Genomic DNA, 23990 nt, shown 5'->3' on the forward strand with positions numbered 1-23990 from the left:
TGAATTTGACCTTCCTTCGGACAGTCTCCTCCATCTTCTCTAGGATTCACAGCTAGGTGGTTTGGGGAACATCCGAAATCAAACCAAGCACTTCCTATGGTCCCTTCCTAAGGGGTCTCCAAGACTGAGTTGCCAGATAAGATACAGGATGTCCAGTTAAATTTGAATTTCAGATACATGACAAATATTTTTAGTATAAGTATGTCCCAAATACTGCATGAGATATAGTAAAACAAATTAACTGAGTGCCCTGTATTTTTATTTGCTAAATCTGGCAGCTGTGCTCCCAGAGTAATTCTGACTGCATTTGACCTTCACCACATGCTTTTTACTTTAAGGACCTTAACCTTTACCTGTCAGGAGCCTCCAGTAATACTTCAGTCGCTTCTTACAACAACTCTGAGAGGTAGGAATTATTGCTGGTATTTTAGGGCTGAAGGAGCTAAATTTCCTCCTCAGACTTGAATGTCTGATTAGATTAGTTTGGTTTGGTTTGAATTCTGATCATGGCTGTTAATCCTTTCACACAGTAGTTAAGGTCCAAAACATAAAGGTCACTGGGAAACCATGAAGATGGTAAAGGCACTTTTACCCCTGGAAACAACCTCTGTGGGTTGGTCATTGGTCACTGTCAGGGGACAGTATATCCAGCCTATAGTAATAATAATAATGCTAATAACAGTCATGGTAGCAGCAGCAGCAAACACTCAGCACCTCTTACTACGTGTCACACACATCACTAATCACACCTCTCACTACTCCCTTTTTACAGTTCCAGAGCAGGGTTTGCAAAGGAAAGCCTCCATACTGTCGACTGAGTCGTAGGCAACGGGCTTAAAGGCAAAGGTATTATTTCTGTTACGTGTATGGCCTCTGTCTATACACACAAACTTCTCTCAGATGCACTGCTTCTCAAGTGCCTGAGAAGTTGGAAAAGAATCCCCACACCCAGGCTGCCCCCCAGACCAATTAAATCAGAATCCCTGGGGCGGAGCCAGGCATCTGTAGTTTTTAAAGTTCTCTATGTGATTGCAGCGGGCAGCCGGGGTTGAGCACGGCTGTTCTAAGGAAAGCTACACGCTTCCATCTGGGGCTTTTAGGAGGGAAACGCCTAAGTTTTAAAAACCGTATACAACAGAGCTTTGCAAATACAATTCGTTTTTGTTTGACTTATTTCCTGTTTTCCATAGACAACTTATGAGCATTGGCACAACGTTGCCATCTGTAAGGCATATGACAAAAGCAGACGGGAGCCTAATAACCAAGGAGGCATTAACGTTTGCAGGCCCTAAATTATTTGCGTTCATCTGGTACGATCTGCGTGCTGAGATCACTTAATGCTAGATTTCAGCATCTTCCGATGGCAGTACCAGAAGTGGGAGGGCCATATTTTCTGGGCTTCGCATCGTTCTTTGTCATCCTATTGAATTGTTACAAGATGGATTTATAACAGACCTAAAGCTAGTATCAAAATGAAAGTCAGTTCCTGAGTAGAAAAATAGCAATCCCGTTGGCCTCGCCTGTAGCCATTGCGTCATATCTGCTTCTGCAAGGAGGGAAATGACTTCTTAAAATGTGGTTTTCTTCCACTAAGGAGAATTAAATCTACGTGGCAAAACGTAAAACCAGCGTGCTGGCAGCCAGATTCTGAGCGGAAGACCCATGACATATTTGTGTCCTGGTTATATGCTAATGAAACTCATTTAGGCTCAAACTTACGCCGCGTAGAAATAGTGCTCAGCTGGAGCGCCAGGCTATCATTGTTCCCTCACTGTTTTGCCTTCTGTATCAAAGTTTGCTCTGAAATAATGGGGACATTTCTCCATCTGCTGCAAGCTGCCAGGGTTGGGGGCAGGGGGTGTCTCTGGGTTAGAGGGAGAGTGAGATGGGTCTGAAATAGCAAAACTCCACTATTTTAGTCGTGAGGCTTTTTTCCTGAGTCGGCAGGCTCCTTTGTCAAAGATCTGGCTTTTGGGTGACGGTACCCGGGGAGCCGCAGCAGGATCTGTGGAGCTGGTCACTCTTTGGTGGCACTGCACTTCCTCCAGGATAGACTAAAAGGCAAAATTTGCCGGGGACACCCCTGGCACTACTGCTCCTTGCTGGGTGATCTCCAATAGGTGAATGGACTTCCTCGGAACTCAATTTCTTCCTTGGTGAGGAGTGAAGCAGTGCCTGCCTTGTGTATGGGCTATTGTAAGGATTAAATGAAATGATGCACAAGGAAATAATACGTGAAGAAGAAACTGCCCTTTACATCATGAATACTAGTTATCATTGGTGCTATTAGTTTGCCTCAATCTCCTCAAATGACTTAGTACGCAACAGTACATTGTGCCTCCTGTAAGAATTTATACCCTCAGCATTTTACAGGGTCTAGAGCCACGCACAGGAATAACAAATTTAGTTAATAAAACTAAATTGCAATAGGAGACTAAGGGGGGAAACTGACCTCTTCTAAAGAAGAGAGTTCTGACAACACCCTCTCTCTCTCTGATAGAATTGAAATTTTATTCACTCAATATATAAATCTGAGACATAGACAAAATGTTTTTTAAATAAATATGGGCATCTGAAGAGGATTTTGAAAGGGTTCCTTTGTCTAAGACCAACTGTTAATTTTTGGATGCTTCCTCATTTAATTTTTTATTTAGTTTTTCTTTGTTTTTTACCGTTTGCCTGCTTGAAGCCTCTTTTAATGCGTGTACTCTTTTATTTCTTACTCAGTACTCATGGCCCTTCTATTCATTATTCTCATAAATTAGCCCGGGGCTGTTTCGGTTCGCTGAGCAAAACTGCTAGAGCTCATATAAAAGAGGCTAAGCCGAAGAGGAGAGGGCGTAACCCCCAGGCCAGCTTGGGGAACGACTGTGGGTAGGTGGCAAACGTAATGCCTTCGCGTCTGGGAAGTAAAACCAATGGATGATGCTGGCCAAGCCCAATGTTTGAGAGTGGTGAGGGTTTTGGTAAATGCAGGATGTCCCCCGTCTGTGACGCCCACTCCCAACCTCAGCAGATAATTACAAGGTGGTGAAGGGACCACATATAGCAGCCTAATCTAGTTATTGTATTACAAAAGCTGGAAATGTGGATTTGTACACAAAACCGCCCCATTTTCAAATTCTGGCAACTAATACAATGAAAAGAAAGACGCACGCGCCCCCGGCCTCTGTTTTGAGAATGCTGTTCGGCCGCTCCCCCAAGGCTTGTTCACGGAGATCCCAAGGGCCTATTAATGAGCCTAGTTTTCTTCTCCAAAGCTCCAGAAACATGACAAAGAGAAGGAGGACACCCCAGCCTTGTGGAGATCGGAGGAGGAGATGGCAGCCGAAGCTGCGGCGCTGCGGGGCTACTTTCAGTGACGCAGGTAAGACTGTACATTTACTTCATCATCGCTCAGACACCCCCCCCCGCCCACCGCAAGAGCCTCACTCAAGAAATAATGAGGATGCAGAAAAGCAGCCACACCCACTTCCTACAGTGGTGGTTGCACAAACATTAAAGCCCGAGTGGAGAGGACCCTTGAGGCACTTGGTCCAACCTCTGGGTCTCTCTTCCCGACTCCCCATCACCTTCTACATACCGCTCCGGTCTGTTCCCTTCCGTCCAGCCCACCCCAGGCCCTTGTCCCCTCTTGTCCACTGTCCTCTCCATTCCTGCCCCTCTGCAAGCCAATCTCCACAGAGCAGCTGGAGCTAGTTTGTAAGGAAGGCAAACCCGATCCTTTAAAACATCAAAACCCTTCCAGGGAGTCCCGTTGCCCTCAGGCTCAACTCTCAGACTCCTGTCAGGCTGCAAGGAGCCCTGAAACAGCTCAGCCACACCCAGGCAGGCTCTCCTTTCACTTGGGCCTCCTCTCCTGGCTGCTATTTGGTAAACTGGCCCCTTGGCTTTGGCTGCCGGGAAGCTCAGGCCAGGCAAAGAGAATTCTCTCTTTCCATTAATGGTGTTTTACTATTGGGAGATCACAGATTTAAGACTCTGATAGAAAGCTACAGCCAATCTCCTTTCCAAATTTTTACACAATGTCAAGGGACTCATGCATCTTCTGAGATGTCTTAATAAATAGTGTGCCCATGAAATCTTGGGGCCTACCTTGAGTAAAAAAAAGTATTCGTTTTCTGAAATTCAAATTTATCTGGGTCCTGTATTTTATCTGGCACCCCTGTTAATAAACCTCCTTAGGAATTACGGACCCCAGATGAAGAGCCTCCTCTCTAAATTGTTTTTCTTTTCTAAAATTGTCTGCTTCATCTGGTCTTGTGTGAATGTGTTTGTTATAAGCAGCTGAAGTAGATCAGATACAAATTAAAAATGCAATTCGTGAACAAATACTGGTAGCAGTTGAATTATGTCAAATTGTATCAACCACTTGGTGATTATGATTTTTAGCTAGAAAACACATTGGTTGTAGTATTATGTTTTCATTTGGAAATGTAAGTCTATTTTGGTGAGTTTAAAATACATGTGCATTTCTTGGTCTTTCTCTCCCCACCTCCTCTTTAAAGACCCAGTGTCAACTACCTCCCCCTCCATTACTGTTCACATATGCTGTGTGCTCAGGCCCTTGCATTCTAGAAAGCTTATTTCATTCTCCCGTGTCACTGGCTTGTCAGCTCTGCACCCAGTTGCCTGAAGGGATATAGCGTGGTGGGAGCAGAAGCTGTCTTTGATTGATATTTTATTTTTAACCTTTTCCACTGCTGTTCACCTTCTCATCTCTCCCTTTCTCTCCTCCACCTCCCCTTAGGATCTAGCTAGTTTACCTAAGAACATAGGCCTACGGGCATGAATGCAAACCTTGTTCTATTCCTCTTCTGAAAGCCGGTGTGTCATTTTGGGATGTCCTGTTCAAACGGGGTCACCCTTCTTCAGACTCAACTTTCTAGGCTGAATTTTTTTCTTTTTGGGTCTCTTATGTAATGGGCACTTTCAGGGAGAGGCAAGAAAGCTCCAGGCTTTTCCTGAGGCTTGCTGAATTGTAGGATTCTATCTTATAATGTGTTTTCTAGACTGTTTAGAGAATTTAAACTTCTTCCCCAAGTTTCCTGTACGCTTTGCTTTGTCAGCTTTTGCTTCTGTCTTGCCTTGAGGCCTAACTCCCCTGTCTGCCAGGTGAATCAACTTGCCTCTTAAGTCTTGCCAGAAAGATATTCACCTTAACTTGTCACACAGACTGTTGCCAGAGAGCCTGTGCACTTCTCAATGAACTAACATTAACCTCTCTCTTTAAGGGTCTTTTGCCACAGACGAAACAAATCACCTTCAGTTCTCCCAGCAGTCAGATGTGGCAAGTGAGGACAGGAGGGAATATGAGGCCAGTGAGCACACACCTAGGAACTTGGCAGTGAGGGACTTAAACACGGGCCCTAAGATTTCACCAAGAGCATCCTCACCACCTGTAGTGTGAGACAGGGACTGTATATAGTTCTCTTTAGAGACAAAGGGGAAAGGAAACATTCACCTAGGAAACCTGATCATGGAGTTGGTCCACCTGGATCTTTGATACCCACTCTCCTCCCTTTTCAAAGTGCACCTATCCACCGAATGTTTACACAAGGTTAAGGGGTTCGTGGAACTTTCTGAAGTTGGTTAACAAATAGGGCTGTCATGCAAGATATGGACATACCTAGACTTAAAACGGTATTCAGTATTTATGTGAAATTCAGATAAACTTGGTCTCTCCAAGCTTTCCTGAGTATACCCTCAGCAGCAAGTCAAGTCAGTGTCAGGCAGAGCCAGTGTAAAGGCTCTGATGTTGCTCACTCTGCATAGCTGCACGCTTCACAGCACACACACGGGCAGATACAACGGGGCTCAGCCCCGGAGTCGATGACTATCGGCCACATTACCGAGAAGTTACAAGACCTGGGTTCTGTTATTTTCCCATCTTGCAGGTGATGACAAAACTGAGACTCACTCAGTGATCTAAGTGTCACTCTAAGGTAAACGGCGAGTAAGCGGTAGAGCTCAGACCTGAACCTAGTTCCACCCCGACAGCCTTTCCCTTCGTCTCTCACCACCCACCTTGCTTGGAAGAGCCCGGGTGTCCAGCCAGCACTGCCACCCTATCCCAGCCCCCCTGTACCTTCCAAATCGTCTCTTCAGCCTCTTCACCCGCTCTACTGGCCTCGCCGGCTCCTCGGCGAGGACGTGCCTCCCCTGCCGGGCTTCCTCGCCATCCTGTTCATCACCTTCCAGCACCTGCCTCCCCAGCAACAGAAAGCCAGGCTGCAGTGGGCTGAGCTTGCACCAACTGACTTCCACACCTGCCGACTCCTGCCCTCTTTTCTCCACCACTCGACCACGTGCCTACGTCACATGGCCTTGGGCGTGTGCAGTGTGTCACGCAAATTTCATTTATTCCCATTTTGTCATGATTTTTCTCAGCTTTGTGTACCACTTACTACTTACCTGATTCACCTTTAAAATTTCAGGTTATCTTAAACTTTGTATCTTAGCCTCAACGAGAAACGAGTATTACTTATTAATAGAAGTTAAGCATAAAAAAAAAAAAATGAAAGAAAAACAGTGCGGATGAATTCCAGCTCCGCATAGTTGCTTGCCTGTAGCTATCAGGACTGAGGTTGCTGGTCATCCTTAGAGAGGCTGGCACCAAACCAAGGCTCTCCATTTGCCCTATTCAAAAGGATTAAAAGAGAATTACCGACAGAGGGATTCAGTGTAGATCAGCTAAAATGATCTTAAACAGGCCAACGAGACCCATCTTTGGAAAACAGCAGTAGAGGTTAGAATCCAAAACCTGACCAAGCTGACTCCAGACCTGCTCCAGCCCCTAAGCTAGTGCTCCCTGTGTCTCTCCCCCCGCACAGGGAGAAGCATGTGGGAGGCCAGAGTGAGCTTCCCTGGGGATGCGAGGCCGCTATCTGGTACCTAGATGAAGGACTCCAGTCAGGAAGCCCTGCACCACACCCCACAGGCACGCTCAGTCTCTGGGTCCATTGGATCTGTTTGCCATTCGTCTACCTTAACAACGAGTGTACTGCCGAGAAGAATGTGCAGCCTCATGCCCAGAGATGCCCTATCTAGGAAATGGGACTGTAATAGGCAAAGAGCTGCTCTCTGCTTGGTAGGGAAGTACCCAGCAACCCCTCAGTAAGTAACCAACCTTGTTCTATAGCTTCTTTATGCATAAACCCAGATTAATCCTCAGCATGACAAGACTGCCAGAGGACCACAGAGATAAACATTCCCAAACTAGAAACCGTTTCCTCTGCCTCTTGAAGCCATCCTTTGTTTGGTTCCAGGAATTCAGCATTTGTCTTCTGCTTAGGTGAATTTATGCATTGCCTCCCCCTATTGGGCTAAGTTCCTGGGTAGGGGTATTGCCTCCCCCTACTGGACTGAGTTCCTGGATAGGGGTTTTGCAATGGCTCTTTTAGTGTATGTTATAAATCATATTAGATGACAGTGGATCTGCATTTCTTATCTAACCCTGCATCCTTCCTGGAACATAGTATTTTTCTCTAGGTACGTAGTACGTGGGTTTGCTGCCACTACACACCCTTGTTTATTACACCTCCTGTCCCCACTCCCACCCCATGTTGTAACTGAGTGGGGTGTGTTGTTTGTAAAATATGCAAGCATCGCCCCTAACTCTGATAGCAAGTCAGAGTGGAGCAGGTCTCCACACCCTGCTGTGTCAGCAGAGTTCCTTTGTAATTCATCAAACTCTCCTCTGAGCGTGCCATTACTTTATAGATAATTGGTTGCCTCTCATTTACTCAGAGCACAGCCGTGCAAATTCAAAGCAACTGAGTCAGCCCAAAACAGCATTATTAGTAGCTACAGATGTACTGTCAAGGCAAAATTTTGACACTAGAATTTTTGAAAAAAATCACCATAATTTCAGCCACTGGACCACACATATCATAGTCAAAGTGGACGAGAAAGGACAGGTTTACTTATTTAGCACACGTTCTGGTCATTGAATTGTACCTTTTGAAATCTACCCCAACAGCTTAGAAAAAATCTCAGCCTTCTCCAAGAGGGTCTCCTCTCAGCTCAGCAGCCTCCAGTGAGAAAGACCCAAGGAGCAGATCATAGTATTCATGTTTCCTCAGGGAAGAGGAAGAGTTAACTTCAGCTCCTTGGCCAGTTCAGTCCTAAACCCACTAGGTAATCCCCATGTCGGGGTGTCTTCAATACCAAGGAAAGTGTTGGCCAGCACTCCTTCAGCCCGTCCCCAGATTGATACAAGAAAAGATTTTCTTTAGCACGGAAGTGTAAGAGATGATCCCTTGCCCTTGTTTAAGGCTAGTGATACTTTAGTATGTTCTAAAGCTCTTTAGATAAAGGATCCATCATCTTAAACAAAAGATATTTTAGTTTGCTTTTTCTTCCTCTCCTGCCCATGTTTCTACTGGATTATGCTGCCTCTTCCCTCCTTCTGTGTAGACTATGTTTACAGAACCAAATTTCAGTAGCAAGGAATTAAAAACTCAGTTATTTGGATTAGCTAAATATAAATCAAGCCCCTATCGCCTAAATTGGGAATGATAAACCATAGAATCATAGAGACTTTAGAAATAATCAAATCTATTGTCCCATTAAATGAGTTATTTTATCATAACCCAAAAGAAGAACCATTTAGTCCTACTTTAAAAACCTCCCTTTATAAACATTCTTTTAGTTAAGTCCACCCCATGGCTCCAAAATGGGTTTTTAGTTCTGTTTCATTATTTTAAAAATGCTTTACCATGATCCAGCTTTCTCTAAAATGTCCCTAATAGTTCAGGCAAAAGATTTCCCAGGCCAGTAATGGTTAAAAGAATCTACAGAACTGTTCTGTTGACATTTAATTCGACTGGTGGTAGAAATGACTAGTGTCCTGCAGTCAATTTTAACACTTCTGAATCTTGGAAATACATGATCCATCAGCATGGAGTCTTTTTCAGAAAAGTGTAGTCCAAACCCCAAAAGTAATTTTTAAAAGTTTCAAGCTTGGGACTTCCCTGGTGGTCCAGTGGTTAAGAATCCATCTTGCAACGCAGGGGACACCAGTTCGATCTCTGGTCGGGGAGCTAAGATCCCACGTGCCTCAGGGCAACTAAGCCTGCGAGCCGCAGCTACAGAGCCCACACACTCTGGGGCCCGTGCGCCACAACTAGAGAGAAGCCCGTGCACTGCAATGAAAGATCCCACGTGCCGCAACTAAGACCCAATGCAGCCAAAAAATTAATTAACTAATTAATTAATTTTTTAAAAAGTTTCAAGCTTTCCTTGCATCTTGCAAAATGATGATAAAGCCTATCATCACCATCATCTTCATCCTCAGCTCATCTCCAGAAATGGATAATTTATCACATATCAACCTGCATACTCTCATGTGGCAAAAACCTTCTAGAAATGTCTACCCACTCCCAAGACTCTTCTTTTTCTACTTGCTTCTCTCCACTCTTCCACTCTTCTCATTTTGTCTTTGTCTCTGCCAGAAAGGAAGGTGGGGGAAAAAGAGCCTCCTAGAGGTCATGGGCAGTTAATATGAAGAAAGGCTATGAAAATTCACCAGAATCATCTTTGACTCATCATTTACTACTAGCTAATATTTGTGCAGTTCACTCCAGCCTATGCCTAACCTGTCCCTCAGCCACCTCTTATATAGTAAGTGCTCCATTATTTTGATACTCCAGGGACATCAATCAAGTTATCATGTGGGCATGCAACCAATCAATTCAGGATACACTATCAAAAGCAGCTCTAAATTGTGCTCCTTCTGGATTTAATACTTCTCTGAGGATCCAGAAGACACTGTAGTATCTTCTACTACCTCCAATTTATAATGAATTGTGGGCCATGGAGATTGTGAGGGCCCATCAGCTATGCCAACATGTAGCTGCATTATGTTCCCTCTGATTTCTATTTTAAAGATAATAAATGATGGAAATGTTTGAGTTATGAGAAACTAGTCCAAACAGTAATTAAAGAACAAAACCTATAGGGCAGGCTGTTTTGAGACCACCAAAAAAGAAGTGTGACTTCTGCTTCTAACAGACCAAACCTACCCACTGTGTTCAACTAGAAAAATTACACAAGAGTATAAGAAAACATCTGTTAAAGATAAAAAGGTATCACAAGAGTACAGGGTCAAGATCCAAGAAAGGACAGAAATGCAGAGAGAGGAGCCCAGGATGAAGGGCTGCCTGTCCCCTGAAGGCATCTATGAGTCTTAGAGAGGCAGATGGAGCTAAAGCAATAAAAGCTGGGGTGCCAATGGCAGGGCCCTTTCTAAATCTCCCATACCTGGATGGGAATGTGAAGATCTGGGAAAGTGATACCCTTGGAAAAAGATGTAAACCAGCCCTGGTAACAACTGCAGCCCAATTTCAAAACATCTGGGCAGTTGAGAAAGTCTCAGTCCCAGAAATTGAAGTAAGGTGATTCTAAATTGGTAGTCCCATGGGGTTCCTGGAAGAAGCAAAGAAAAAAATAACCTCTGGAAGAAAATAAATCCATTCAAGATCTTAAATTATTTCTGTAAATAATTTTTTTTCAAATAGGATGCCCAATACAAGTGTGTATACGTAGGCATGCATACACACACTCTGCACAGTAATATGAGGAGACAAGTCAATATAAACAAGGTTAGAATCCCCAGACACAGCCATTAAAATAACTGTGTTTACTTTTTGGGGGGATAGAAAGGACCGGGTTGAAAAAAAATTCAGCAGAAAGCTGGAATCTATTAAAAGTACAGAGATGATGTGAAAAAGAACCAAATAGAAATTCTATAACTGAAAAATACAGTAGCCCAATGAATGAATTTAGCAGCATATTTTTTACAGGCAAAAAAAAGAATTAGTGAACTTAAAGATGAGCCATATGAAAATATTCAGAATGAACCATGAAGAGATGAAAGGAGAGTGGGAAAAAGTATGAGAGGTCAGAAGATACAGAACATTCTGAGAAAGTCTAATAGATACTTATGTACAGTTCCAAAATAGGGTTCTTGTGGAAGATATACTTAAAGAGATAATGGCTGAGAATTTTTCAAAACTGGCAAAAGTCATCAATCCAACTATTCAAGACCACACCAAACCCAGAGTGGGGGGTATAGAATATGCACCTAGGCACATCATCGTAAAACTGCAGAAAATCAAATCCAAAGAGTAATTTGTTAGATTTAATAGTAAAAAGAAAAAAAAAAAACTTACTTTCAATGGAGTAATAATTAGACCAAAGACAACAACAGAAAAATCAAAAGACCATGGAATGACATCTCTAAAGAGCTGAAAAAAATAGCTGCCAACCTAGATTCCATACCCAGTTCATATATTCTTATAGAATGAAGATGAAACAAACATATTTCCTGACAAAAGCTGAGAGGATTCACCACCATCCGACTCATACAAAAGGAATTCTAAAGAAGGAGAAATCAAGTAGAAATTGGAAACAATTTTGAACTGAATGAAGAAGACTAAAACTTGTGGATGCAACTAAAGATGTGTCCAGAGGGTGATTTACTTTTAATTATGACTCATATGCATTTATTAGAAAAAAATTAAAGGTAAAAGTTAATATGCTACACATCTTTGTGGATACTGCAGTCATTAAAAAGGAGAAGAGCATATAATGAATAATCTTAGACCAATACGTTTGAAAATTGGGATTAAATTTATTTTTCTAGAAAAAAATGCAGTTTACCCAAACTGACACTAAGTGAAAAATATGAATAATTTGATAACTATTAAAGAACTCAAACCTGAATTAAAACCCTTCTCACAAAGAAAATGTCAGGCCCAGATAGCTTTACTGGTGAATTCTACCACATAATTAAGAAAGAAACAAGAATCTGAATAAGATTCTCAATAAGAATCTTATGACTGGTGGAACAAATTCTGCCAGAGAAAAGGAAAAAGAAAAACCTCTCCCACTTCTCAATTTGTTGTATGAGTTGCCTTACACATATACCTGACAGAAACATAACAGAAAGGAAAAAGATAGACTAATTGCACATGGAAACACAGATGCCACCGTCTTAAAAGGATACCCTATAGGTAGACAGATTAATTGCAATGTGTGTGCACGATCTATGAAAAGAATAACACATTAGACTAATCTTATGCCTTTCACCAGACTAATAAAGGATAAATGATAGGATCATCTCAGTAGGTGCTGAAAAAAAGTTGATCAAATTCAACATCCAACTTCATAAACATAAAAGTTCTAGAAAAACTAGAGCTAGGAAGGAATCTGTACTTAAGGATAAAATGTTGAACACTATTCATCTGAGACTGCTGTGAGATAAGAATATGCACTATTAGCCCTGCTATTTCACAGTGTACCCAAGGTCCCAGGTAGTACAGTAAGGCAAGAACAATAAATAAAAGGATAGGAGGATTAGAAAGGAAGGAATAAAACTGTCGTTACTGGTATACAATATAATGCATGCAGAAGACTCAAAAGAATCTACTGAGAGACAATTTAAATTAATCAGAAAGCTTAGCAAGGCCTCTGAATATAAGATCAACATATGCAAGTTTCGAATTTCTTGGCCATTGTCTTAGCTCAGGCTATCATAACAAAATACAATAGACTGGGTAGCTTAAATAACAGATAATTATTTCTTACATCTGGAGGCTAGAAGTCTAAGATAAGGGCACCAACATGGTTGGGTTCTGGCGAGAGCCCTCTTCCTGGCCTGTAGCGGGCTACCTTCTCACTGTGTCCTCCTGTGGAGAAGAGCTAGTGAGCTTTAATCTCACTCTTCTTATAAGGACACTAGTCCCATTGTGGGGCCTCTACCCTCATGATCTCATCTAAACCTGTCTACCTCCTAAAGGCCATATCTCCAATTACTATCACATTGGGAGTTAGAGCTTCAACATGTGAATTTGGGGGGGACACAAACCATCCATAAAACCACACAGGGTATGAAAAAATTTAAAGTTTATATTAATATCAGAAATCAAATGCCTAGGAATAATTAAAGATATGCGAGCTTCTAGATAGAAAAGTAAAATGTTATTAAGAGGCATTAAAGAATTAAATAAATGGAGACATGAGTGACTCAGTTTTATAAAGACTCAAGTCTTCTCAGATTTACCTATAAATTTAATGCCATAATTTTTGGTGGTGGTGGTGGTGGGTTTTGGGGGGTTTTTTGGTAAAATTGGAAAAATTAGTTCTAAAATACTGATGGAAAGGTAGCCAGAGACGATTAAAAGAACAAGACAGAAGTATAGGAGGGCTTACTCTAAAGGATATTGACTTATTACAAGGCTACAAAAGTTAAGAGAGCGTGATGTTGGTACAAGGACAAATAGAGTAATGGAACAAACTAGAAAGCCCAGAAACAGATCCAGGAATATATGAACACTTGATATAAGATAAAAATGACATCACAGAACTATGGGGAAAGGAAAATCTTTTCAATAAATGGTTCTGGAAAAATTGGATATCCATGTAGAAAACTAATGAAACTATACCCTACCTCATACCATATGCAAAAGTCAGTTCCAGGTGGATTATAATTCAAAATCTGAAGTGCAAATTTAGAAGGGAATATAGGAGAATATTGTCATGGTCTTGCTATAGGGCAAGACTTTTTAAATAGGACAGAAAGCATTATTATTAAAAAAAGATTGATAAACTGGACTACATTCAAATTAATTTTGTTTATCAAAAACACCATTAAGGGAGAGTAAGAGAGAAAAATGCAAGATACAGAGTGGGAGAAACTATTTGCCATGTATACAACCAATGAAGGGCCAGTATCCAGAAGATAATATTTTTAAGGAAAAAGAAAAAGAAAAAAATGTATAAGCCAATTAGAGAAAGTCAACAGCCTAGTAGAAGATACAAAAGGATTTGAACACACACTTCATAAAAAATAGGTCTCAAAATGGCCAGTAATCCTTAGTCATCAGGGAAATGTATACTTTAAACACAATGAAATACCACTATAATACTCACCACAATAGTCAAAATTGTAAAAGACTGACAATATCAAGTGTCTGCAAGAATGCAGAACAACAGAAACACAAAAGAATACATACTGTGTGATTGCATTCGCATAAAGTTCAAAAACAGGCAAAACTAAATTATAGTGTTTAGAGATACATTCATTTACAGGGTAAAACTATAATGGAAAGCAAGGAAGCAATCATCGTAGAATCAGCCCAGTGGCTACCTTTGTGGAGGAGCAAGGAGCAGCTTGCGACTGGGGAGGGGAGTGTGGAGTGAGAGGGTGGAAGGGCTGGCAATGTTCTGTTCCTTGTCATGGGTGGGTGGCAAGACACATTGGCTTTGTATTAATTCTGTAAGCTCTATACACGCACACACACATACACTTTTCTGTATATGTTATATTTCACTGTAACAAGGACTAAAAATAAATCAGATAAATGAAAACATTTAGATTAAGGACAAAAGAAAAGGAAGGAAGAGATTGACTTTAATGTATGGTTTAATTGCTGGCTGGATATTCAATTATTCCAGAATAAGTTTACCAGAAAAGAATAATTGCCGCATATATTTTTCACAGACACTCCACTACTGAAATGGAGCAGGACCCTATGGTCCTTCCCCAGCGTGTCCTCAGCCTGCCTTCTGTCTGTGAAAAAAACTTCAGCCGAAGAATAAGTTTAATCAGACCAGTGAGAAAATGCAGAAACAAAGGGAAACAGTCAAACAGGACAAAACAGTAATAGTTCAGTTAGTAAACAAAGCCAAGAACCTTTAGTTCCTCCTCAAGGGCTATAGATAATATTCACAGCCATATCCTGTGAGCTGTCTTGTAGATACTGAAACCCCCAGGAGGTGGGAGAAGTCAACTACATGATGACTAGACTGTAGCCATGTTAGAAGGTGCCACAATTCCGAGAATTGGCCTCAAGGAAGTGGGAACAAACCGACACTGGAACTGAAGATTAACTGTACTTAAAACAGTCAAGATGACACTGGTCAGACCACCCCATGACCAGTTTCAAGATGACTGTCGGAGCTGACTGTGCTGTTTCTGCATGTAGCCCCTTCCCCCTCGGCCTGTAAAAGCTCTTGCCCACTGGTAATGGCGGGTGGGGCGGGGGGAGTTGGCCTTTGGACAGGAGTCCGCCTCCACCCCCCCTCCCCCCACCCCCATTTGCCAGCATCCAAATTAAAGCAAACTTTCCTTTCCACCAACCTTGCCTCTTTATTGGCTTTTGAGCGGCGAGCAGCTGGACCCCTGCTGTCAGTTACACTGTTACATCAGAGAGTCGATTCTCCTCGTCTTGGCCATGCTCCCTGACTTTAAGGGACCACACTGGCCTAGAAGATCATTATTTCAGGAACTGAGGAGGGGAAACCACCACAGAGGATGCTTCATTATTAATGATTCTTAATGATACCACTTATGGAGATCTCATTATGGGCAAGTTATACCAAGTGCTTTGCAGGCTTTATTTCAGTTAAATCCCACAACAACCCTCTAGTATTGTCCCAGTGTTCACATGTGGAAACTAGGCCTACGGTCGCTATAGGACTTTCCCAAGGACTCTCAGGTTATACGTGGAGAGTCTGGGCAACCCAGGCAGTCTGACTCTAGAGCCCACACTTACATTTACAGTACAACTGGTGGGTCTCTGTATAGAAATGTCCTCCTCTGCTTAAATCCTAGCTAACTAAAGACAAGAGTTGTACAATGAAGGTGAGGTGCAAGATATAGCTTACTCTTGCTACTTCACTAACTTCAGGAAAAGTACCAATATTTGGTGATTTCTGTGCTGGGGGCTTTGCACAGGTCACTTTATCCAATCATCACAACCACTCTGCCAAAGAGTGCTATCCTGTTTCCCTATGCAGCACTGTCTATGGGCTGAATATTTGCCTGAAAACTAAAATTGCATTTGATGAAGAGGAGTGAATCACTGCTAATCCACGGTGGACCATAACGCATAAGATGTTGCATTCCTGGAATCAGTGAGGACTCCCAAGGGCTCCGTTCAAAATCTTTCAGTTAGGGTTTCCTTTAGAGATCAGGGGTTTTCACCAAAAGTCTGTAATTAGCCCTTGGATTTCAAAACATTTAGAAAACAGTTGAGAGAGTCAAACAGAAAATAGGATGCATGTAGCAGACATGGGACTTTGGAACTGCCAATCTCTTCCAAAACCACAGTTGTAAGCATGTGACTCCGGCTTGGCCAGTTAGAGAGCTTCTCTACCGTTCGGTGTATGGACATAGAGAGAGAAGCCCTGGAAGGGGTGATATAGACTAGACTTCAGGCTACTGTAAGTCATCCTGCTCATATTTGGAGAAGTCTGATGCAGGACAATCCCCCAGAGGAAAGGGAGACAAAAGATAAAGGGAGGAGAAGAATTGTCTACAGCCACCCCATCCTTCATAGTTAAAAGGTTGAAAAGGGACTTTTCTCTGGAGGCTCATTTGAAATGGGGTTTCCTTACTTGGCATCAAGAGTCCTGGCTACAACTTGGGCCCAGATTGCCTGCCTCCTAGAGGAGCTCTTTAACCTTGAGGTTCTAGAACTCAATCACCAACTATTTGTTGAGATCCCACTTGGAGCCCAACACTGTCTGAGGCACAGTAGGTGAAGTGCATCCCTGCCCCAGAGATGCTGATGATGAATCTGAAGCAACACGACTGACTGAAGAACAAGCAAGCGTGTTAACAGCATTCTGCGCAAGTCGGCAGTACAGCGTCAATCCTACCTGTGGCCAAATCGATTTCTCTACCTTAACCCACCATAAAGTAGTTGACTTTGTGTCAGTTGTGTCTACCACCCCATGCCCACAGACAATTACATGCCCTCCAAGAGCCAGCCCCACGGTCTCGGGTTAGCCAATCAATTTTAATGCATATTTAAGAGATTTTTCGAAGTGTGCGAGTCCTTGCGTAAGATGATAGATCATGTCATAATTAAAGCATTAGAAAAGCCCAACTGAGGATTCTCTTTCCACCAGCAGATATCTTTAGGTCAAGAAGGGCTATAAAAACCGGCACATCATTTTCATTCCTTTAAGACAGGCAAAAAATGGCTTTGAATGTAAATAGACGTTCTTAGCAATTTTCCTCTAAAGCTCCATATCGTGTTCCAGTGAGGCTCCAAAAAAGTTAAGAATTGTGGGCATTCTGAGCTGCAAGCTGATGGGGTGGTATTGTTTTGAAGAAGTGAAAGCCCATGATATTGCATGAATCATTTTTGAATTAGAAATAAGCCAGAGTCACAGATAGTTATGGGAAAGGGAAGCTTTGTAACAGGGCTCCCCTTACAACTCTGCCCCTCTCTTATCTCTCTGGTGACTCCTGCAGATTCCAGAGTTATCCATTTGGAAAAAGGAATATGCTCAAGGCAGTGAATCAGCATTTATCTGTGACACCCCTATCAAGGGTTTGCTTTATACTCTCCTTTCAAGGATCTGTTGTCTATCTGAGCAGGGGTTTTTTTTTTCTCTTTTTTTTTTTTCTTTTTAAGTTTGAAGATCTTGTTTGTGGTTAATTTTTATTTCTTTAATCCTTCAAAAGAATGACACTCAATGGAAATAAAAAGTAGTGCAAAAGTTTAAAAGAAAATTATTTCCAGTAAAACCTAAGAACTCCCCTCATTCTGGGTAAGGTTTCATGATGCTGCAGTTAAAAATATAGCTTCTTTATATAGAATATCTTATGTCAACTGTTGACCTGACTCTTAAAATACACATCTATACCCTCAAACTCACCCGAGGTCATACAAAAGAATGAACATATTAAAATAGGAAATACGTTAAGTTTATGATCCTTTTAAATGGGACATCGGATCATGTCCCTCCCCTATACTTTGTAAAGCCAACCAGGACCTCATCACAGGAGGCCTTGCAGGCCACAGAGGACTCAGGATAGGACCCAGTCTCATCTCCCCTGACTCCGCCCCACACTCTCGCCTCCAGCTTTCCTGCTTCATGGCGGTTACTAGATTATGTCAGACAAGCTCCCGCCTCCGAGCCCTGGCATTTTTTTGTCCCTCCTGCCTGGAATTCTCTCCTTTCCTCCCTCCATTCTGTATTTGACTGAAATGTCATTTTCTCAGAAGGGCCTTCCCCAAGTTCCCAACCTAAAATAGAGCCCCATTTCCTCCTATCCCTTAAATTTGCCTTATTTTTCTTCATAGGGCTCACGATCACCTGTCATCATATTATAGAGTTATTTGTTTGTCTGTACCTTCCACTAGCAAGTAAGTGTCCGAGGACAGGGCCATTGTCTTTGGCACTTAGAACAGTGCCTGGCATCTCAGGGGTGCTCAAAAACACTGAGTGAATGAATGAGTGACAATATTTCTTTAGCATCTAGACCTTTCTCTGGGCCAGGTACTACACTAAATACTTCACTTGTATCATCTTTAGTCCTCATAACAACTCTATGGTGTAGATGCTACTATTTTCCTGGCATGTAGATGATGGAACTGAGGCACAGGTGGGTAAAGTAACTTGACCAAGGTTGCACAGCTAAAAAGTCACAGGCCTAACTTGAGCTCAGAGCCCATGCTCTTAAATATTAAGTCAACCCTTTAGATACTCCCAGGGGTCCCCCCACCTCCAGAGCAGCTTCACTGTGTGCTCTCCCCAGAGCCCGCACCCCAGGATACTGTCTTAGAGCAGTGCTGTCCAATAGCAACAGAATGTGAGCTACACATGTCCTTTTACATTTTCCAGAAGCCACGTTAAGGACAGATTAAATTAATGTTAATAATATGTTATACTTACCCAGTATATCCAAATTTAATCATATCTTTATAATATGAAAAATTCCTAATATAAAAATTATACAAATATAAAAAAATAATGTGATATTTTAAATTCTTTATTTAGAGTAAGTCTTTGAAGGCCAGTAGATACTTTAGACTTTCCGCCCATCTCCATTCAGACTAGCCACGTTTTTCAGTGCTCATTAACCATGTGTGGGTGGTGGCTACTATGCTGGACATTGCACTTGTGAAAAGGGGTTGATCTCTGGAGTTAAGGAGATCTGGTTCCAATCCTGCTCTTATTGTGTGACTTTTTCCCAGCTGTTAAACTGGGGTTCTGATACCTACGCCACGGGACTGAAGTGAAGATTAAATGAGTTTTCCATATGTAAGGCTGCACATCCCTAGCACAGGAGCTGGCCAATCGATGCTCTGGACAGATGGCTTTCCCTCCCACCCAGAAAAGAGAAGCTCTGAGCACAGCCTTCAGGGCCTCTCTCCTCACTCCAGTTGAACCCTTTGAGCCAGTGCCTCTGCTTCCACTGTCTGCCAGGGGTGGGGAGGTCTCCAGTGGGAGAGACACTGGCTCGAGGCCTTCTCCCCTGGACCATCCGCCTGAGCTTTGGAGAATAGGTGAGCCTCCTAGCCCCCTTGCAGGGCACATTTATAGGGCTCTGCATTTCCCCAGGGGTCTCTTCCTGGACAAAATAACCCTTAAATCCCCAAGGTGAGCAATCAGCTATCTCTCCTATCAGCGGAAGAGAAAGTTTCCATCTCCCTACTGAGAAAAATCCGAGACTCTGAGCATCTTTGGGCTGGAAGGGAGTTTAAAGAGCCATTACTTCAACCTGTGGTTTTACAAAGGAAGAAACTGTGGTCTAGAGAGCAGATACAACTTGCTCAGGCACACACAGTGATGGTACAGGCTTAAAACTAGACCCTTTGTGTTTACAGTCTATCTGAACACACGTAGAGATGGAGCCATAGAGATTTCCCTGTATGAGCAGCTGACACCGCTGTACGGGATACGTTCATCTTTGTCTTTTCACAATCTGCATTTCATTCTCAGCACTAGAAACTCGGGAGAAGCAGGGTAGTGTGACATAGTCTCTATTCCCAATAGCCTTCAACTGTGTTTTCTTGCCAGTTTTCAACCCTTGATCTTTTGGTGCCACATAGAACTTGAATGTAATTCACGTTAGCCTATTTGTGAGTAATTGAAGTAAACCATAACTTATTTGACCATCAGTTTCATAGCATTAAAATACAACATTAAAGATGTCATCTCTGTTTTTCTGGGGGGGCCTCTCACTGTTGTGGCCTCTCCCATTGTGGAGCACAGGCTCCGGACGCGCAGGCCCAGCGGCCATGGCTCACGGGCCCAGCCGCTCCGCGGCACGTGGGATCTTCCCGGACCGGGGCACGAACCCGTGTCCCCTGCATCGGCAGGTGGACTCCCAACCACTGCGCCACCAGGGAAGCCCCATCATCTCTGTTTTTGATGAGAGGCTCTGCTTCAGGTAACAGACTTTTACCCATTAGCCTAAGGATTTTTTTGGATTGTAATCTCAGCTTACATACAAGGCAAACGGAACGCAGTTCTATCAACTTCAGTGCCTTTTAAATGGTGGAAAGGAAAAAACATAATGACCCCATTAGGCTGTTAAATGTGCTGAACCCCGACAAATTCTCACCGTCACGATCCTTGAGTATTTGTCTATAATCCCTCAGCAAATATACCTTTTATTCAACTACAGAGTTGTAGACACTCCAGACACAAGTGCCATTAATTAACACACTCAGCAAACTCTCAGAGCCATTAATTATCAAAGGTAGCCTGTTCCACGCTTGGCTCGAAAATTCTATTATAACAGGAGAGCACAACTAGAGCGAAGGAATATGCTGGAGGAAGGTCACCCTCAAAAGCACGATAAGAAGAAGCTGCCAGACAAAGTAAATGACAAAGCACGCAGGCCTCTTAGCTTTTCCTTTGCCCCTTGGAGGATTGGAAGGAAGGGAAAGTGTTTCACATTGTAGGGACTTTCGTTCTCAAAATTAGTTTTGTTCGTGGAAGACGGAAGGAAATATAAAGTAATCCTTTTTCATTTCCACTGAGTCATGGGGAAAAGTAATATCAGCTAAAGATTTAGAGACAAATAAAGGCTGTTCTTCATCAACTCCGTCAGAACCAGGAAGCCTTTTAGGGAGAGTCTTTGCGAGGCACGGATATAGGGACATGAATGTCCACGGACCAAACAGGGAAGACAGAAGCCTTACTGCCTTCCAGTGGGACACGAGAACATGCCCACGAGCAGCACGAGCTGCCTAGGGGTGGGTTTGCTCTGCTTCGTCTCCCTGCCAACACCTAGCCTCAAAGCCTGTGTAGCTTCATTCGCCAGGACACGAGGGGATCAAAGAGGAGATAAGCCCTGCCGGGCTGCCTAAATCACTCACAGCCACAAGCGCTGGCATCATCTTTCTTGCATGGTCACTATTCTTTTTTTTTTTTTTTTTTTTACTTTTTTTTTTTTAACATCTTTATTGGAGTATAATTGCTTTACAATGGTGTGTTAGTTTCTGCTGTATAACAAAGTGAATCAGTTATACATATACATATGTTTCCATATCCCCTCTCTCTTGCGTCTCCCTCCCTCCCACCCTCCCTATCCCACCCCTCTAGGTGGTCACAAAGCACCGAGCTGATCTCCCTGTACTATGCAGCTGCTTCCCACTAGCTATCTACCTTACGTTTGGTAGTATATATATGTCCATGCCTCTCTCTCGCTTTATCTCGGCTTACCCTTCCCCCTCCCCGTATCCTCAAGTCCATTCTCTAGTAGGTCTGCATCTTTATTCCCATCTTAACCCTAGGTTCTTCATGACATTTTTTTTCTTAGATTTCATATATATTTGTTAGCATACGGTATTTGTCTTTCTCTTTCTGACTTACTTCACTCTGTATGACAGACTCTAGGTCCATCCACCTCACTACAAATAACTCAATTTCATTTCTTTTTATGGCTGGGTAATATTCTTTGTGTTTGATTTATCCCTTCAAAGAGAAGAGTGACAATGCTGAGTCTGTGGCCACTCAATAAGGACAGCCCCGGGGTGAGCCCCAACCTCGCCTCAGGGCAGAGGTCTGCATCTCCCCTCCTGAGGGGGGCTGGCCACATGGTACCCGGAGCTGTTTTCTGTGCCCCCCTCAAGGTGACAAATGTGGAGGATTGGGAAACAGACCCTGTTTAAAGGGAAGTTAAGTAACACCCTCTCATAGTAGGAAGTTGTGTTTATTGATTCGCATGTGTAACCAGCCACAGAGGAACAGTTTTTTGTTTTTTTTTTTTGTTTTTTGTTTTTTGTTTTTTTTTTGCGGTACGCGGGCCTCTCACTGTTGTGGCCTCTCCTGTTGCAGAGCACAGGCTCCGGACGCGCAGGCTCAGCGGCCATGGCTCACGGGCCTAGCCGCTCCGCGGCATGTGGGATCTTCCCGGACTGGGGCACGAACCCGTGTCCCCTGCATCGGCAGGCGGACTCTCAACCACTGTGCCACCAGGGAAGCCCAGAGGAACAGTTTTGAGTGAGAAAAAGTGCCGGGAAGTTGCCCTGCTCTCTTGAGCCCATCCTCACATCACTGGGTTTCTGGCCACTGCACTTGGGCAAGGGTAACCCCTTCCTGGCTGTTAAATGGAAGGATAATTGCATCGCCTCGGTTCATAATCAGAGTGGCTCTCTGATCCTTCCCATTTCTTCTCCCCCAGCTTCTTTTTTACCCACGTACTGTAAGAGATTGCCATCAGCAGCTTTTGTGGTCCAATTTCTGAGACCGGTTTATTAAGAAAAAGCTGAAAAGCAGGGGTCAGGGGTGCCTGCCCTTAGAAAATGGCTCACCTTGCTTTTGCTGTGAGCAAAATGACTTTCCATGGCTGTCTGCCTGTATCTCGAGCCTGCTACAAACCAAGAGTTACTTTTTTTAAAAAAAATAAAAAGAGCTATTACAGAGGAATTTTATGTTAGGGTCTCATAGCTTTGTTTTGTGGGTGAGTGTAGTTACTTTGTTTTAAAACCATTTCTGTGTCAGCTTTGGGATGGATGCAAAACTAGTTAATTTATTCATCCTTGTGGGCAAGAGGCACTACCTGTGATGGACAATACTTGTCCTGTACGCGTGGCTCTGCTAAGAAGGCAGAGGACAGACAACCTTAGTAGAAGTTGAACATTTGCCACTGAAGGCTCCTGAAACCTGTCTCCAGCAACTGAATTGCTTTGGGCCTTCGGAGCATTTTACTGGGAGCACACCCTGGAATTGAATGAAGAGGGAGACAAGCTTGGAGGCTTCGCCTTCACACTTAATAATTCCCTGCCAGTCCAGGCCACACTCCAGATGGTTAGATCAGAATCTCTAGGGCTGGGGTGAAGGCTTGGCATTGTTTAGACCTCCCCAGGGGGTCTAAACCTCAAAGCAGCCTAGGTGAGAAAAACTACTTTAAAGAAACAGGAAGGCAGATTGCGTTTTTATGGTCCCCAAAGTTCCTTTGACACTCTACCCAGGTAGATTACCTGGGATCAGCTCCCACCCAGGTTCATCTTTAGAAAGAGAGACAGTGATCTGTTTTCTTAGCTTCAAGACAGAAGGGGCCTCCTCCCCTGGGCCTCTAGGATGGAGAGGGACGGGGTTTATAGGGAAGAGTCTCCTTCATTGACACAGTAAGAAAAGGTTCCCTTGAATATACGCAGAGGGTGGTTGGAACTGTTGGAAACAGAGGACTCTGCCTGATGGAAGCCTGATGATGCCCGCATGTTTAAGGAAACATTGGTGTGGTTCAGTTCAGACCCTGGCTGGGATCCCCTGGCCCCCTGCTTTTGCCCTGTACTTACTCTGGACAACAAACTGCAAATTGACTCCAAAGACTTTCCTGAAGGTTTCAGGGAGAGATGGGCGAAAGGATTACAGCCCACACAGCAGATCTTACTCAAAACTTACTTACATATATATGTGTTAGCATACGGTATTTGTTTTTCTCTTTCTGACTTACTTCACTCTGTATGACAGATTCTAGGTCCATCCACCTCACTACAAATAGCTCAATTTCGTTTCTTTTTATGGCTGAGTAATATTCCATTGTATATATGTGCCACATCTTCTTTATCCATTCATCGGATGATGTACACTTAGGTTGCTTCCATGTCCTGGCTATTGTAAATAGAGCTGCAATAACTAACACACCATTGTAAAGCAATTATACTCCAATGAAGATGTTAAAAAACAAACCAAACTTACTTACGTCTTCTCCACCGGACTGTTTTATTTTC

At 43.1% G+C, this 23990-nt stretch overlaps 1 protein-coding gene and 1 long non-coding RNA gene across 20 annotated transcripts in view; one reads left to right on the forward strand and one right to left on the reverse strand.

Annotated features, from left to right (window-relative positions):
- FHIT (fragile histidine triad diadenosine triphosphatase) overlaps window positions 1-23990 on the forward strand; it is a 1470392-nt gene that overhangs the window by 1442586 nt on the left and 3816 nt on the right. For all 19 annotated transcript variants that reach the window (XM_081246013.1, XM_081246024.1, XM_081246021.1 and 16 more), the window contains one exon: window positions 3261-3367. In XM_081246013.1, coding sequence (XP_081102139.1) covers window positions 3261-3362 — 102 coding nt within the window. In that variant the 3' untranslated portion in view covers window positions 3363-3367. The remainder of the gene's footprint in view (window positions 1-3260; window positions 3368-23990) is intronic.
- LOC308623526 overlaps window positions 1-23990 on the reverse strand; it is a 348033-nt gene that overhangs the window by 71932 nt on the left and 252111 nt on the right. The gene's annotated exons all lie outside the window — the stretch shown is intronic.

This window comes from Mesoplodon bidens, assembly GCF_964165515.1.
Source record: "Mesoplodon bidens genome assembly, chromosome: 10".
Lineage (NCBI taxonomy): Eukaryota > Metazoa > Chordata > Mammalia > Artiodactyla > Ziphiidae > Mesoplodon > Mesoplodon bidens.